The sequence below is a fragment of the Neovison vison genome, chromosome 3 (assembly GCF_020171115.1).
Source record: "Neovison vison isolate M4711 chromosome 3, ASM_NN_V1, whole genome shotgun sequence".
NCBI classification, from domain to species: Eukaryota; Metazoa; Chordata; class Mammalia; order Carnivora; family Mustelidae; genus Neogale; species Neogale vison.
Genome location: NC_058093.1, coordinates 47,130,856 through 47,148,134, shown reverse-complemented (window position 1 = coordinate 47,148,134; position 17,279 = coordinate 47,130,856). Strand labels below are relative to the sequence as shown.

Genomic DNA, 17,279 nt, shown 5'->3' with positions numbered 1-17,279 from the left:
TGATCTAATGATCTAAATCATTAGGTGATTAGATCATTAGTGTGGCGCGAGTCCCTGTGTCTTCCGCGTGGCACTGGTGGCATGGCGAGCCTGTCCTGGCGGGGGAGGGAAACGTGGTTTCAGTCGTGGTGCTGGCATTTCTTGTTTCCCTGTGGTTAAGACCCAGGGAGTCTGGGGTGTTGCAGCTGCGAGCCTCTCCACTGCAGGACGCTGGGGGCAGATGGATCTCCAGGTTTGGGCTGGCGGCACTGCTGCTGATGCGCGTGTCTTCTCCTCTCTGTGACTCCAGATCCTGGTTGCCAACGACAAGGCTTGTCAGCTCCTGGGGCACAGCAGCCATGACCTGATCGGCCAGAAGCTCACGCAGTTCTTCCTGAGGCCGGATTCCGATGTGGTGAAGGCCCTCAGCGAAGAGCACATGGAGGCCGATGGCCAAGCCGCTGTTGTGTTCGGTACAGTGGTGAGTGGGTCTTCCCCAGGGGCGGTGCTGGGGTGAGGAGCAGCTGGGGTGGCGGGTGGAGCATCACAGGAGTGGAAGCAGGTAGCTGTGGGCCTTGTGAGGGGGCGGTCCTGCCTGACAAGGGAGGAGGCTCGGCGGTTTGCAAACCGGTGGGAGGCCGCAGGGTCGCGATGATCTTCCATCTGCACCCCTGACTCTCCGGTTTGGTTGGTTTGGTGTTTGTTGGCGGGGCTGGCATGGCTGGAAAGGTCTCCCTGGGACTTGGGTCCTCCTGGTGTGATGCGTTCCTTGGGATGTTGACTGCACGTGAGGTGCTGAGTCCCCAGCCCAGGCCTCGGAGGACGTTAGATGTGGTCCGCTGCTCTGTCCTGGGGACTGGCCACGGGCTGACACTGCTGCCATGTGTTGGTGTCTGTTTCGTGAAGAAATGATGCAGACAGTTGTCCTACTGTGTTGCGAGGAGGCTGGTGAGGAAACCCTGTCTTCTGGGAGACGTCCTCATGGAGGTTAAGGGTCCATGTCAGAAGCCATGTGTGGCCTTGGGCTCAGGTGTCAGGCAAGGGGCACAGAGGTCGCAGACACCTCCAGGCCTGGACTCTGGGGAAGGCCTGGGGCAAGGCTGTGTGCTCCTGCAGGTGGACGTCGTGAGCCGCAGTGGGGAGAGGATCCCGGTGTCCGTGTGGATGAAGAAGGTGAAGCAGGAGCACAGCCTGTGCTGCGTGGTCGTACTAGAGCCTGTGGAGCGGGTGTCAGCCTGGGTTGCTTTCCAGAGCGATGTGAGTGTGCCTTCTACATCCCCGCCACATGGAGCTGACCAGGTGTCGCCTCTTGTGGCCTCAGCTCCCTCCGTGGCCTTCTGTGCGCCCCTGGGGCTTCTGGAAGGTGGGCCCCCATGGTAGCCCTCCCTCTCTGTGTGCCCTCGGGCATGGGTGCACTCTCCCTGGCCGTGGTCTCCTCATCTGTAAAGTGAGATGGAACCGGCACCTAGGTGTGCCTTAGCAGGTCAGTGAGGTAGCAGGTGCGGGACTATCAGAATGGTGAGTCGCCTCCGGAGGCCGGTAATTTGGGTGCCTCTAGTGGTAGGAGAAGGAGGGCCTGAGGAAAGTTTGTGCCCGCCTCTGGCCCTTCTGCCGTGGGAGGGCCGCTAACGGTCTTGCTTTCAACCTGAAGGCATGGCGTTCAGTGATGTTTGAAGGTGAAATGCCAGGAGTTTTTACCATAATGCTTAACAATGCTGGTTTTTCCTCCAAGGGCACCATAACATCCTGCGACAGCCCGTTCGCTCTCCTGCACGGGTACGCATCTGGGGAGGATGTGCTTGGGCAGCCCATCACAGACCTGATCCCTTCTGTGCAGCTCCCTACCCCTGGCGAGCCTGTCCCCCAGGTAGGACCCTTGCGGACCCCTGACTGCCACACCTGGCAGCTGTACCTGGTGCCATGTGGTCCCTGGAGTCTGTTTACTCAGTGACCTGAGAGTTCTTAGGCCAGAATTTGTGGCCTGGGGACACAGGCTGGTAATTCTGACAGCAGGAGCATCCTGTGTATACACACAGTGGCACCAGGTCTGAGGGCTGCTCTCTGGGCTCTGTGACCGAGGGTCACAGCCTGTGCTGCTCTCCAACTGGGCACCCTGTCTCCTTGGTCCTCCTGCTGGAGCCTGGAGCTGGGTTCTCCTGCTGTGGTCTGTCTTTACTGGGAAGTCTGGGGTTCTTGAAAAGCAGGGAGAACTGGCTGAGGGTAGGGTGACATGCAGATGGGGGGTAGCAGCTCTGGGGACAGTGGAGGTTTGGGGTCGTTGGGGTAAGTTTTGTTACTCACTGAATCTTCCCAGTTCCCAGGTGTCCCATTTCCTACTAGTGTGTGTCCTTCACACAAATGACCTTCACTGAGGTAAATTCCACTGATGTCACACCCCAGTGATCTGCAGCGTCTGACTGGACTCTTGATTTTTGCCTAAAGTCACCTCTGTTGCTGCAAGGAATTGGAGGTGCTTTCAGGATGTCCATAGGCACTCCCTTGTTCTCTGACCTTCCAGAGGCCGAGAGCTGAGCCCTGGGAGCTGGTTCTCTGCTCCCTGGTTCTCTGGCCTTCCAGAGGCTGAGAGCTGAGCGCTGGGAGCTAGTTGTCTGCTTCCTGGTTCTTGGGCCAGGCACAGGCCGAGATCTTGAGCCCCGGGAGCCAGTTCTCTGCTTTTTTTGAGCTTCCAGCCCAGTGGGAACCCTCACCCCATCCTCAGTCCTTATTGTCTGTGCCCTTCTTCTGTCCCCAAGCTGGTGGGGGTGTCCATTGGCACAGCCATCTTGGGAGCCTGTATGGCAGTGTCTGCCCCATGCAAACTGGGCGAACCTCAGAGTGCCCTCTGCACGCATCGGAGAGAAGTGTGTGCCAGAAGGCACATGTGAGCTTGTTCTCAGCAGCACATTTGTGATAACCTCAAATGGGAGCTCTCAACACCCAGCAGCAAGTGGAGACTGGCACTGCACCCCTCATCCCTTGTAGGGCTCTCTGGGGCCTGCCTGCAGCCGTGGCTTGGGGAGCCTGATGTCTCCGTGTCCTGACCCTCTTCTGGGCACAGCACAAGGGGAGCAGAAGCTCCCAGCACATGGGCCCCATCAGATCTCCTGTCCTCCACGGTGGCTCCTAAAAGGAGCAGGTGGGATTGGGTGAGGGGGTAGACACATAGCCCTGGGCTGGTATGCCTCGGGAAACCCAAATGGGAGCGTACTCTCAAAGCTTTTGGTTAGGATGAGGCTGTGGTCAGGATTTACTCGAAACTGGGTCCATTCCAAGTATTAAAGGCAGGGAAACAGGGCAAGGATGTGGGTTTGTGGGGATAGAGGTGCTGAGGAGGCACAGACAGGGGATGGTCGGTGACTGCAGAAAGTGGTCGGCCCTCAGACTGGAGGATAGTGAGCGGTAGGGGCCATCTGTGGAGGTGGGACCCTGGCGCTGCTGGGGGTCCAAGGCACCTGCCAGCCTTTCTTCCCTGCAGGGTTGGCACAGACAGGAGTCCAGTCTGTGTGCATTTCTTGGTTGTCCTGTCATGTGCTGCCCTCAGGCCTTTCTGGAATGAGGAACAGCTGCTAGAATGCGTTGCTCTTGCCGCAGACACAGCTCCTGGTCAGAGCTCTGCTTTCCCTGGGGCAGAGGTGGGGTGCAGGGAGACTGCGGAAGGAGGAGCAGTGTGGGGAATAAGCTTTTCTGGGCTTGCTTCCCGTGACCTGTGGATGGGTTCACGTCTAAAGCTGCAGACTCAAAGCTTGGGCCATGAGAGACGCTGCCATCAGCTCAGGGGTGTTGTTTCTTCCAGAATCTCAAGATTCAGAGGTCTGTCGGGAGAGCCAAGGATGGCACCACCTTCCCTCTGAGCTTGAAACTGAAATCTCAGTCCAGCAGTGAGATGGCGGAAGATGGTCGCATGGTCCCCGAGTGGAGTTACTCAGCGTCCATCTGGGTCTTCTCCACCATCAGCGGCCTCATCACCCTCCTGCCTGACGGGACCATCTATGGCATCAATCACAGCTTTGCTCTGATGCTATTTGGTTATGGGAAGACTGAGCTCCTGGGCAAGGTGGGCCCTCCCTGGGTGGCCTGTGCTCCCCTGCGGGGGGATGGCCTGTTTTCACAGTGAGGACATGTGCTTGTCACAGACCTTGTACCACCATGCCTACTGTCTGGCCCACTGGCTTTCCCTGGGGCATGCTGGGTGCCATTCTTCCTAAAGGCTCTCATTTCCCTGGATGCCACATTGAGCATGCAGTGACCCTTGGGACTGTGTCCAGAGCCTTGTCTCCCTGTGCTGTCCCTGAAGGGGGAGGGGCTGTGGCCTGGAAAACTGCCCTGAACGAGGTCCAGTAACTAAGTTACTGGATGAGGGTGTTTGTCACAGCCGTGCACCTGGAGGTTGGGGCTTGTCCATACCTCCTCTGCCCCCAGAGCCATCCTGGAGTGCCTGTCATGTGGTCAGGGTCAGAGGAAGCTGTGTCTACAAAATTCTTCCTTGGCTCGAGCTTTCTCTGAATTTCTTGTATGCGGGGCAGAAGTCTCTGCACAGCGAGAGCCAGGCCTGTTTCTATAGGAGACTGGGCCGAGCAGACCGACTCCGGTGCTGCAGACAACTGTAAGCTTGGAGCCTTGGCCATGACAATCTGGTATTTAGGTCACGAACTGACCTTCTGGGCTGAGCTGAGCTGAGCAGGATAGCTCATCCAGCTCCATGTAGAGTCAGCTGGGGCTGGCGTCCTCCCGAGGCGTGTCTGCTCTTGGGCTGGCAGCCTGGGGCTATTGCTAGTGCTGGTGTCACTTGATGGCTGAGCTCCAAGGCCTCGTGAGCATCTCCGGCAGCCATGGCCTGCCCCTCCGCACATGTTCCCAGGGTCCTCCTGGCTCCTGGGAAGGGGACACGCACCCCCTACTCAATTGCAGGCGGGTCATGGGGGGAAGGAGAGGTTGCTGAGTGGTGCATCCATTTTGACGTCCTGCGGTCCCCGTGTCCATATGCCTGGCTGGCCTGCCTCTTGGATGCCTGTAGCCTTTCCCTGAATACCTTGTTCTCCAAGGGTTCTGCAAATGAAGGGAGGGAATCCCTTCTTGTTGTTCTCAGTGGGGCTGACCTCAGGCCTCGTGACAGTCAGCCAAAGATTTAAACTCTTTTGAGGCTCCAGAAACGGGTCCTTCTCTGTTTTCTAATAAAAATATTAAGGAGCAAGTAGGCTAAGATTTAGTTAACTGAAGACAAACTCAGTTTGATTGAAGTTAATGAAAACGCATTTAGTGTGCTTTTTTTGACAAGTAATTGCTGCAGGAATGTTGGGAGTGCTGGGTCCTTCCAGGGAGTGTGCTTGTGGGGAAGGCACCCTGCCTTGGAGGTTAGACTGTTCCACGTTCACACGGCTACAGGCTCCTGTCCAGGAGTAGGGGTCACACGTGGATTCAGAGAGGGCATGTGTCCTTGCAGTTTTGGACTTGGGACCCTCGTGCTGAGGCCATGACCAGCATAGCAAAGGTGCCTGCTAGACCTCAGGGGCCAATTTCATGTGCCCGAGGTCCTTTTGTCCTTATGCTGGGCCCTTGTTTCTCCCTGCAAGCCACATAAGGTGGAGTTTGCAAACGTGGCTCTCAGGTGTCAGGGCAGCGTGGGGCAAAAATCAGACATCTGCTTGGAAGACATGGTGGTGTGGGTATAACTAGCTTCCAAGTTGTTGATTTTGTCTTTTTCATAAGAAAAAGGAGGGAAAAGGTGGGGAGGAAGTCCTGAATTCCATATTGGGTGTCTGAGGGGCTTTGCGGGTCTGGGAAAAGGAACACAACCTGGAGTCTTTCCTAACCTTGTCCAGAGACTTGCTCACGTTGTTTGTATTCTCTCCCCAGATTAGATGGGGGACGGTCCTATGGTCTGGGTTCTGCAATGTCCTTTGTTTTCTAGAATATCACTTTCCTGATTCCCGGCTTCTACAATGGTATGGGCCTCGCGTATGACACTTCCTTCCCATTGCCAGACCTGGCCGACCAGAGTGGGCCTGGGGAGACAAGCGTGGGCCCCCGGCAGAGCCAGAACTGGGCTGGCACAGGCGTGGGTAAGGCCAGCCTCCCTCACGCAGGTGCACACAGCTCCATGCTTCCGAGGGATTGGGAGCGGTGGGCTCGGGGCAGGGGCATGCTGGGCGGGTGGAGAGTGGAAGCGAGTGGCTGCCAGGCTGTCATGGTTTGAAAGTCCTCTGTCACTCGTGGGCTTTCCGTGTTCCCAGGGGATGGGACCAGTATGCGAGCACAGAGAGGGTCCCGGGGGATTTCCTGTCACCAAGTGCCTGGCTCTAGGACAGAGGAAGCTTGTGGAGAGTATTTGACGAGTAGATCTGTGTAGCCTTACATAGCCTTTCAAAGCAACCCTTAAGTAGTCCTAGCCAGATATGCTCGTTATGATTAGCCCTGTGTACTTTTAATTTAGCATTTTATGGTGCTTCAAGTCTCCATGACATGAACATTGTAGGGGACAGTGTGGGCACATGGCTCCCGCCCTGAAGGTTCCCTCTGTGACTTTGAGGCACCTGGGAGGATGGACCACTCCAGGTATGCATGGAGCCCGTACCTGTGCTCCTGGGAAGGCACTGGGACCTCCTGCAACCCCGTTGGTGCTCACCTTTCTGTGAACAAGGAGCCAAGAGGAGCTGCTCCCCAGTTTTGCTTCAGGAGTGCTCCTAGCTGGCAGGGCCCCCCTTTGGCAGTGCCCTCTCCCTGGGCCCTGACCTTGCAGCAGGCCTAGCCAGGCTGGGGGTGGGTGGAGTGTGTGTGGTCTCAGTGGGAGGGAGGGGAAGCAGGAAATGAAACAGCTCCCGGAGAGCATCAGGCGATCCGGAGTCCCCAGGGCGCTCTCCCATGGCCCTGTCAGAGGGTGGCGATATTGGGACGCCACTGAATGGGGCAGGCTCAGAGCACCCTTTGAACACATTGCTTACCTGCCGTCACCACAGGATGGACTTGCTGTTTGAATGAACACACACATGGGCGTGATACAGTCCCTGAGGGGAGAGAGGGGCCACACGAAGTCTTATCTGTCTCTGGACTGTGCTGTGTGGGAGATGGTTTCAGCCAGGTCCCCACACCCCAGGCTGGGAGGGGTAGTGTCCATGCTCCACGGGTTGCTTTTGAGGCTTTAGAGGTTAGATAGCAATGTTTTGTTTTATTAAATTGAGTTAAATTAATTTTTTCCAAAGATTTTATTTGAGAGAAAGAGAGCACGAGCAGGGGGAGTGGCAGAGAGACAAGCAGACTCCCCACTGAGCAGGGAGCCCGCCGTTGGGCTCAATCCCAGGACCCTGGGACACATAGAGATAGCCTGGAAGTAGAGGTGACCAGTGGTCAGGGGGAAGAGTACAGCAGTGGGAGGACATGCCGTCTCAGGGCCCAGGGGACTGAGGGGGCCCCTTGGGAAGGTGGCTTTTAGAGAAAAACCAGAGGAGGCAGGAGAGGCATTCCGGGGATAGCGAGAACTTCCAGGTGTGGCAGGGAGACCAGAGGGCCAGGTCCCAGAGGCTCTGGGGAGAGTAGCAGCAGGCAGGCCAAGACTGTGGGACTCATGGTGGGGACATTGATGTTTACTTTGAGCTCGTGGCAGATGAAGGGACTGCTCAAGCTGTGGTGTTGGTGGGATTCTGCTCACTGAAGGTAGGGCCCAGGTGATGGCGGCAAGGGGAGCAGGGGCTGCTGGCCCCCATGGCATGCTGCAGGGTCATGAGAGGCAATTGGTCTGGGACACACTGTGGACATGGGCTTGCTGGAGTTTCTGAGATCAGGTCGGGGGCCCCCCCATTGCTCATATGTCGCGGGGAGGAGGGGAGATGTGTTCAGCAGATGTGCTATGGATGGCCACAGTCTCTTCTGCTGTTGCCACTAGATCCAAGAGCTCCCAGTGCATCTGTTGGAGGGCACGTTTTGCCAGGAGGGGAGACCCTAGAGCCAGTGGGAAGAAGCCAAGAAGACTTTACTGGGACCTGGGCCCAAGCAGACCCTGGAGGCCACCTCCCTTCTTCCCTCCCATGTCTGCCCACTCCAGGGTAAGTTGTCTGTGGGAGGCACGGGGTGCTGAGGGTGAAGGCCGGCGGGGAGCAGTGACAGAGCCCCTAGCAGCCACGCTTACAGCCTTTGGACACCTGCTGGGTGCCACTTCTGTATTCCCTGGTGTGGTGTGTAGTGGCTGCTGGGAGACCGTCCCAGTCCGTGCCCAAGGAGACGTGAAGGTAGGTTCTAGGGAACTGATAGAAGCCTAATGTTCTCGTGTTAATAATCATTTGTATCTGTTCTCTTTGTGTATTTTGAATCACAAAGTATTCCATGGAGAGTAGAAAGTGCAGAAACTGCAGCTGAGCAGAAATAGGGGCTTCCTGCTCCTCCCTGGTGAGAGACCATAGCCCATGATAGACGGTGTTTTTTGTGGTTTTCAACTCATTTTCTCTCTTAAAAATCTCTGAGGCCCAGCATACACTAACCTGCCACCCATGGTCCTTTTCACATGCGCCCTCACTGCCCTGAGGCAGGATGGAGGTCACAGGTACCTGTCCTTGAACTTGACCTAGGCAGTCCCTTCTTTCTGGCTCCTTTGGCTCATAGTTTGGTTGGTGAGATTTATCCACATTATTGTTTTTCATTTTTCTTGAAATTATTTAAAAAATCTACAATGCCTGGATATGTGGGGTTTTTTTTAAGTATAGCAGTAATAGTGAGAAGTGCAAGGTTTGGTACCTGGCTTCCCACAGGGGCCTCTGCCAACCGTAGTACCCTGCTTCACCGTGGCCCTGGCCCTGAATTGTCCATGTGCGCTCTTGCGTGGCTACTTTTGCTCCTGCAGCACAGATGGGACCGCAGTGCACTCGCGTTGGGAATGTACCTCCTGTTGAGCACATGGCTCACAGGTTTGCATGGATATTTGCCTGCTGACACGTGTTATGGTGCTTCCCTGCTTTCTTTGGAGACCTCAGGCTTTCTGCCCCTTGCCCATGGGACAAGCTCTCTGTGCTGCGTGCCCATCTGCAGAGGATGGGGTCCCACTCCCTTGCCCAGAGGGTGCTCACTGCTTCACGATGGGGCTCCTGTGTGCTCTGCCCTGACCGCCGCTCTGCACGCTGCTGTGCGCCTGCTGAGACAGCACCAGTGTGTCCCACCAGATGAGCCAAGTCCTCGTTCCTCTTGGGTGGGGCATGGTGTGGTTAAGTTCTGCACCAGCTCCGTGTCACTGTCAGAAGCCCTGGTGCTGGCTCCCTGGTCACTCATGTGGTCGCTGATTACCTCATTCACTCCCTCATTTGTCATTCATTCATTTCCTCCCTTATTCCCTCACTCATTCATTTATTCACTCATTCATTTTCTCCCTTATTCCCTCCCTCCTTCCCTCCTTCCCTCATTCACGCACACTCATTCACTCCCCCATTCTCTCATTCAATCCCTAATTCACTCACTCCCTCATTCATTCACGTAAAGCTCATTCATTCATTCAATCCTCATTTCACGCATTCACTTATGCACATGTTCATTCACTACCTCATTCATTTACTCCCTTATTCACTTGCTTATTCATTTATTCACTCCCACCTGTTCATTCACTCCATGCCTTCACCCATCCACATGCACATGCTCATGCTCATTCACTTCCTCATTCAGTCATATTCACATGTTCACTCACATACTCACTCATATACTCATTCATTCAGTTATTCCTTTACTCCCTCATTCATTCACTCACTGATGTGCTCACTCCCTCACTCATTCCCTCATTCACTCACTCACTGCTAGCTCATTTACCTACTAACTCATTCATTCTGTCATTCACTCACTTATTCCCTTGCGTACTCATTCATCACTCACGCAGCAAACATTGCAAAAGACTTGAAGGCTCATCCCTAAGACATAATTCTTTAGCAGAAAATGAGCTGGCCCAGTAAACCTAGTGAGACTGGCAGGTGGGAAGGCAGGTCAGAAGCATGATGTAAGTGGTGTCTTATGTCCAGGGGACTGGGGTAGTGCTAGGTCCTGATTCTTCCCCAGTTCTCCCAGGAGACCTGGGAGTTCAGTCTTACTGCTTGTAGCCAGTTGGTAATGAAGTCAAGATTGTTAGACTGTAGGTCAGGTGTTGTGACCTTGAGTGAATCGCCTCTCAGACAAGCTCATGGGGGTCTCAGGTCCTCATGGCACCTCTGCTTAGGCAGTTGAGTAGAGTGGAGGAGAGAGGAGGAGAGGAGCCTCCCCTGTACTTAAAGTCTCTCCCAGAAGCCTACTTATTGCTTCTAGTCTTTACCCTGGCCAGAATTTAGTGATGCTTCCGGCTCTGGGGAGGTGTAGGGATGGGATGTGGGGGCAGTGTCACCTATGGCCTGCCTGACCCCACACACCCATCTCAGAGGGTCAGCCTGCCCACCCTGGGTCCTGATGCCGCATGCCCACCTCGGAGGGGCAGTCTGAACTGCTCTGGGGCCCGACCCCGTGTGCCCACCTTGGGGGGGCTTTTCTGCACTGCCCAGGGCCTGACCCCACGTGCTTCTCCACACTGCCCTGGGATCTGACCCCCATGTGCCCACATCAGGGGGCTTCTCTGCACTCCCTGGGCCTGACTCTGTGTGCCCATTGCAGAGGGGTGGGCTGCATTGCTTAGAGAGGGGAGTGAAACCTTTCTGCCTCATCTTCTGACCTTACAAAAGATGTGCTGTTCCCTGGGGACTGGCACATGGCTGGTCATTTCCTGGGGTGGTGTGGGGCGAATGGATAGAGATAGAGAGATATAGCAAGAGACATAGATGATTTTTGCCTGACCTCTGCATGCCCTTGTCCCACCTCTCAGTTTTCCCAGAAAACTGCTGTTGCCCCTCAGTGCCTGGCTCATAGTTCCCTCCTCTGTGGAACTTGACTGTGTGTTGTTCCTTCTCTCCTGTGCCTCTTTACAAACCTCTGGTCACCAGCACTTCTGCCTCTGGTGAGGCTGGGCATGGCCACATTTTGTGGGTCTTGGTGCTGGCATTGGGCCTGGGGCTGACCCCAGGCAGGAGCTCAGTGGATCTGTCATGTGGGGCAACCATGGCCGGGCCTGCTGCAAGGCGGGGGGGGTCTCCACCTAGCGCCCTGGGCTCTGCGATTGCCCTTTGGCTCTGAGGTGGCCTCTCCCTCAGTGGCCTCCCTGCTAAGCATGCTTGTGAGCTTGTGTCCCAGCTCTTAGGAACCAATCAGCCCTTGCCCTGCATGAGGCCTTGCCCTTGCAGCCCCCTCCTTCTTGTGCCAGACTCTGTTTCCTGTCGGCTGTGACCCCGATGGCATTTGTAGCCAGTCACATGTCACCATTGCATCGTGCAAAGAATGCACAATCTCTTTCCTTTCTGCCCGCACCCCCAGACCCCCTGTGGGTGGGCCAAGGCCAGCTGCACAGCTGTCAGGAGCCCCAGCACCACGAAATGAGAATGCTGAGCAAAGCCCTGAGCACATGGTCCTGGGTGCTCAGTGCTCTGCATCTGGGCCAAATCATCGCCAAATGGTGACTTATCTGTGAGTTGGTCTTAGTTTATGGTGTTAAATGCTTTGTGCTGGTCTCTAATACAGGGCGATCCATGTGATCTCTCTTGATTCTTCTGTGGCCCCTAAGTAACTACGTCATCCATGTTATAATTCTCAGAGTGCAAAGCATCCTAGAAGGAGACCCACCAGCCCAGGAATGGTCCTCACCTGAGGACCAGCGAGATATCCCAGAAGGAAGCCCACCAGCCCAGGAATGGTCTTCACCCGAGGACCAGCAAGACATCCCAGAAGGAAGCCCACCAGCTCAGGAAAGGTCCTCACCCGAGGACCAGCGAGACATCCCGGAAGGAATCCCACCAGGCCAGGAATGGTCCTCATCTGAGGACCAGCGAGCCATCCCAGAAGGAAGCCCATCGGCCCTTACTCAACAGTCATCACCCAAAGACCAGCCGAATCCTCTCTTGGAGAAAGAGGAATCTGCAGCCCCAGAGAGCCTGAGACAGGATCTTGTGGAAAGAAGTGGGTCTGACCCAGTTGACACATGGATGTCTGCTTCCTGTGAAGCATCTGAGGACAGGAGCGGGCAAGCTAAAATGAGTAGGCTGTATCAGGAGGCACAGCCAGAGTGGACAAGTTCGAGCAGTGCCCATCATTCAAACTGTTGGGTTGATTCCCTCATGTCCAGGCCCTGTGCCGCAGGCAAGCTGGCAGGGGAGGGCCTCCTGCTGCCCTGCCCTGGATATGGGGGTGAGGAGAGCACGCAGTCAGGAAGCCCCCCTGGGACAGCGCGACTCCCGTTCTCCACACCTGCCCTAGATGAGCTGTGGGTAGCTGTGGAGAATGACCGAGAGGAGCTACAGACTTGCTTGATTAAGGAGCAGCTGTCCAAGTTGAGCCTTGTGGGACCGCTGGGTGTCTCCTACACCGAGCTGGCCCCAGCAGATCACCCCCGATGCTCTGCCTCTGTGTCCTTGTGTGACCTGGGAAGCAGAGGCTTGTCTAGCCGAGCGGGCAGCTCCTCAGCCTGCTATGCTCTGGCCACGGACCTCCCTGGTGTCCTAGACACAGTACAGGCCCAGGAGGCTGATGGGAATTCTTTCTCCTGGAACCTCAAGGAGCTCTTTCTCGATGAATGGACAGATCGAACTTCCTCCAATTGTTCCTGCACCACGATGGAGCTTGTGGGGACGCCGTCTCCTTCGCCGGTGGGCTCTGATGCAGACCTGAGTGGTCTTCACCGGCGGGGATCTGATGTTCTAGATGACCGAGAACTGCTGCTCCTGACCGGCACTTACTTCGATCTTGGGGAGGCTCGGCAGTTTCACGGGAGCCATCTGGTGCCGGATCCGGTAGAGCCCTCTGAGATGTGTCTGGTGTCCTCGGAACACTATGCAGTCAGCGGCAGAGAGAGCCATGCCTGTATCCTTCCCACGCTGGGGGCTGGCCCCGTAGATGTGTGTCCAGCAGAGGAGCCCAGGCTGAGCTTCCAGGTCACCTCAACGCCTGTGAGAACGGACAGCCCAGCGACATCTGGGGCCACCTGCGTGCAGCAGGAGATCCAGGAGGGGACCTATGCCGGCAGCTGCCACCACCGGGATGGAGCTCAGCTGAGTATGTGCCAGGGGGCTTGCCCTGGAGATCCCATGGGAGGCTGCCACGGAAGCATGGCGTGGCCGGGGCGGGGCCTTCCTTGTCCTGTGCTCTGATGCCGCTACAACCCACCGACCAATAGTTTCAGCTGCAGTGTGAGGGTTTTGTAGTGATAGGTCATCTCTTGAAAAATTAGGGATTAGAGTTATAAGTGCATGGGAAGGGCACAGCCTGAGGTCCCAGCTGCTTCTGTGTCCCTCCTTGGAAGCCACTGTGTGTACCATGGTCAACCAGGGTGGCCCCTCGTGTGCTGCTGGGCTTCAAGCTGCTGCCACCAGGTGCATTCTGCTCCAGGAGGGGCGTCAGGATCATGTCCCTTTACTTGCCTCTTGGAGCTGATTGATTATCTTTGCTGTACTTTTCTCCATATTTCCCTAACTTCTTAGCAGATCCACGTCACGTTAGCCAGTTGTGTCCATACTGCTGACTTCAGGCTTTCCCCCTAAACTTTAAAAAGTTATGCAAATATTATATGTTATTTGTACAAAGACTAGAAAATGACACCAAAAAGAACATAAAATCCCCTGTAAATGCCCCCTAAAGATAACCCCATGTTTGTTCTGGTGTATATGTTGGAGGCTGTGAAAATACCCATGCATGTGCAGGAAATGGCCTTGTATGAATGTTCATGTGTGGCCATGGTCAAGGCCGTCCACAGACCTGGCAGCAGAAGGCAGACATGGTGCGGGGTAGGGGGTGGTGTCCAATGTGGGTTTCTAGGCTTTTCCCTTGTCCAAGTGTGGGTGTCCCCGCCCCACCCTGCATGGGTGCTGTGGGGGACTGTGCATCCTTGGCCGGGCCGGGCTGCCGCTGCTGTGCTGACCTCCCCTGCCCTCCAGGTGTGCAGTTTGAGGTGAAGCGGGTGGAGCTCCAGGGCTCCTCGACCCTGTTCTGCTGCTGGCTCGTGAAAGACCTGCTGCACAGCCACTGGGACTCAGCCACGCGCACGCGCCTACTCCTGGCCAGCCTGCCCAGCTCCAGCCACTCCATGTGCGAGCTTTCTGGACCCAGCGTAGGGGAGGTGGGGGTCTGTGCTCAGCTCCTGCCTCGTACCTACCGCATGGTGTGGGAAGGGGTCCTGCTTGGCCTTTCTGTCTTTCTTTCCTCTGCTTCCTCTGGGATGGGAGGAGGATCCTTCTAGGGCTTTTTCACTATGCTTGCTGGTGTTCCGGGTGAGTCTGAAGCCATTCGTGAGATTTGAAACCTCAGTTTGCCCTGTGTGCTGGGTGGGGTCTTGGTGTGTGCGCCAGTTTGGGTGGACTAGGAGAGCACTTCTCAGGCCAGCCCCCCTGGGACACAGGAGGAGCAGGGTGTGGGAATAGGGGACTGGTGACGTGGCTCTGCTTGCTCTTCCCTTTTTTCCTCTGATCACATGTGGCCCCTCAGGCATCCCATTTCATCTACAGATGCTCAGAAGCAAGCCCTGGTTTGAGGAGCCTCCGAAGGCTGTGGAGCTGGAGGGGCTGGCGGCCTGTGAGGGTGCATACTCCCACAAGTACAGCACGCTGAGCCCGCTGGGCAGTGGTGCCTTTGGCTTTGTCTGGACTGCAGTGGACAAGGAAGCCAACAAGGAGGTACTCGGGCTCTTGGGCCGCATTCAGTAGTGGGGGCCCTGCTCAGATGCAGCCATGGCCTCAGTGCCTCTGTGTCCAAACTCTTGGATTGCCGTGACAGAGGAGTCCTCTGTGGAGCACCCAGCACACAGGCCAGCCCAGGTGGGGCTCTGGCCTTGGAGGGCCCTTCCACCAGCGCACACAATCATGCCCAGCCGTCCTGCTCGCCACTTCAGATGCATGCTGAAGTGTCCTTTCACTGTGTCCTTTCACACTGTGTCCTTTCATTCAGAGGCTGATGTTGGGGGTAGATTTTCAGGTGGCCTCCTCTCAAGTCCTGTTGGGATTGCACTTGTAATTGAGTGTTTTGAGATTTGAGGGAGTTAATGTGGTGGCACTCTTGCTTGTCCCTGCAAATACTGTGACACTACCCAACTGTTCCTGTGTTGCCTGCTGAGTTCGGGGTGCCATGCGTGCGTGGGGTCCTTTGACCGCATGGGGTCTGATCACTTACCGCTGGCCTTTACCCGCTGAGTGTCCGTGTTAACGCTTTTCCTTCCTGTACCCGTCTGCCCGGTTCTGACATGTTTCCCGTGGGTCCTTCGATGTTCTAGGTGAGTGGCTAGTCTCCTGCAGGGAGGCCAGCTCTGTCTTTCCTTCTATGTGGTCTGTAGCCTGCCGGCCTCTGGGACCCACAGGACCGTTTTCAGGAGCAGGCGAGCTGTGGGCTCTTCTGCCCGGTCATTGTCAGCTGCTGTGGCTCCTTTCTAAAGATTTTATTTATTTATTTGAGAGAGAGGAGAGAGAGAGAACGCATGCAGAGGGAGAGGCAGACTCCCTGCTGAGCAGGGAGCCTGATGCAGGGCTTGATCCTGGGAACCTGGGATCATGACCTGAGCTGAAGGCAGATTCTTAACTTAACTGAGCCAACCAGGCGCCCCTGTTCTGTTCTTGATGGAGACCTTCTGCTGGGGATATTTCATTTTATTTTCAGCTCACTGAAATTTTTCTTGAAGAATGAATATTGAGTTCTATCAGATGTCTTTTCAGCCTCTATTGAAATGATCATACTCTCATTTTCTTTATTAATATAATGAATAGCACTAATCAACTTATACCCATAGAACCAATCCTTGGTTATAATATTCTTTTAATCCTTGGTTATAATAATTCTTTTGGTTTGCTAATATTTTTACTTGGGATTTTTTTAAATTTATATTTCGTGCATCTATTTTCTTTCTTCTTTTTTTTTTATGTCAAAGTTGCAAGAAGCTGGTAGAGTTGGAAGCCTTTTTGCACATTAGCACGTACAATGATATATCTACGGCTGCTTCTGTTCCCTTGGTTGGTTGGATTCTTTTTTTTTTTTTAATTTTTTTATTTATTTGACAGATCACAAGTAGGCAGAGTGGCAGGCAGAGAGAGATGGGGAAGCAGGCTCCCTGCTGAGCAGAGAGTCTGATGAGAGCCTCGATCCCAGGACCCTGAGATCATGACCCGAGCTGAAGGCAGAGACTTAACCCACTGAGCCACCTAGGTGCCCCTGGCTGGTCTGATTCTTGTGTCCATGCTCTCTCATCTTTGCTAGACTTGTTAAAGAATTGTCTGCTTTATTCATCAAATATGTGTTTTGTTTTCTTATACTTTCTGTGAGTTAATTTGGCTGTAAATCCAGCGTATTGGGTTGAACATGGTTGTTGAACTGTTAACTAAGTAACAGGGCGCTTCCAGGGTACGTCTTCTGAGCCCACGTTGGTCGCCTTCCCGAGGCCATGGTGTATGCTGCTCTTGCTGTCACGTGTTTATAGGGGGTTTAACTCTCAAGTTTTTGTTGCTGTCTCTAATCTCTGTGAGGCAGCTCCATTCTTGATTGAGTCAGGAACCTGAAAGACTATAGGGTTTCTGTAGACCTCTAGACCTCAAGGAAGAAACAAACAAACCTAGGAGCTCTTCTCTTGGTTTGAAAAGAAACACACGAGTCTTTTTGCATCTCAGAGCCCAGAGATGCCAGCTTCAGTGTTAACAAGGCCCGCAGATGATTCCGGAAAGCCGTCCATCAGAACATGGCCCCGTAAGGGTGAGGCCCACCGTTGGGGGACAGAGCACAGTTCTGGACGCTCAGTCTGTGGGGCAGTTGGTGGCACTGCTATCCTCACAAAGCAGTTCTGGTGACCCACGACCTGAGTGTCTCCCCCAAGTGTGTAGATCTTTATTTCTCTCAGCCTGTTCTGTGGTTTTTGGTGAGTTTCTGAAACCTGCATTATTTCTGAAACCTCCTTGGGGTGGGAAGCAGGCCTCTCTGCCTCCAGCCTTGGCCTCAGCACCCCCCACCTGTCCACGCTATCGGGTGCCAGGACGTTGGCCTTGCTTCCCTCGTCCTCTTGCCTTCTCTCACATGCCTCCTCGGCCTTTGGAATCAGGGAGCCCTCTCTTGGCACCATCTTCAGGATTTGACCGCTTGTGAGCACTGATGGCTGGCGCTGAGCCATCCCCTTTGTTGCGTGGTCACCGTGAAGCATGACTGGGCGCTGAGGATGCCCATCTCTGCCTCTCCCACCTCTGCGTGCCCCCTCCCACTGCCCGGCTGCCCCTCTGGCGGGCCCCTCGTCCCTGCTCACCCGA

At 55.1% G+C, this 17,279-nt stretch overlaps 1 protein-coding gene across 3 annotated transcripts in view; it reads left to right on the top strand.

The window, feature by feature from the left end:
- Positions 1–17,279, top strand: part of PASK (PAS domain containing serine/threonine kinase) — a 36,658-nt gene that overhangs the window by 11,087 nt on the left and 8,292 nt on the right. For 2 of the 3 annotated variants that reach the window (XM_044242012.1, XM_044242011.1), the window contains exons 4-12: positions 290–460; positions 1,096–1,236; positions 1,712–1,846; positions 3,773–4,033; positions 5,888–6,038; positions 7,856–8,015; positions 11,612–13,065; positions 13,944–14,125; positions 14,511–14,678. In XM_044242012.1, the coding sequence (XP_044097947.1) occupies positions 290–460; positions 1,096–1,236; positions 1,712–1,846; positions 3,773–4,033; positions 5,888–6,038; positions 7,856–8,015; positions 11,612–13,065; positions 13,944–14,125; positions 14,511–14,678 (2,823 nt within the window). The remainder of the gene's footprint in view (positions 1–289; positions 461–1,095; positions 1,237–1,711; positions 1,847–3,772; positions 4,034–5,887; positions 6,039–7,855; positions 8,016–11,611; positions 13,066–13,943; positions 14,126–14,510; positions 14,679–17,279) is intronic. The other variant, XM_044242014.1, reaches the window with a different exon arrangement.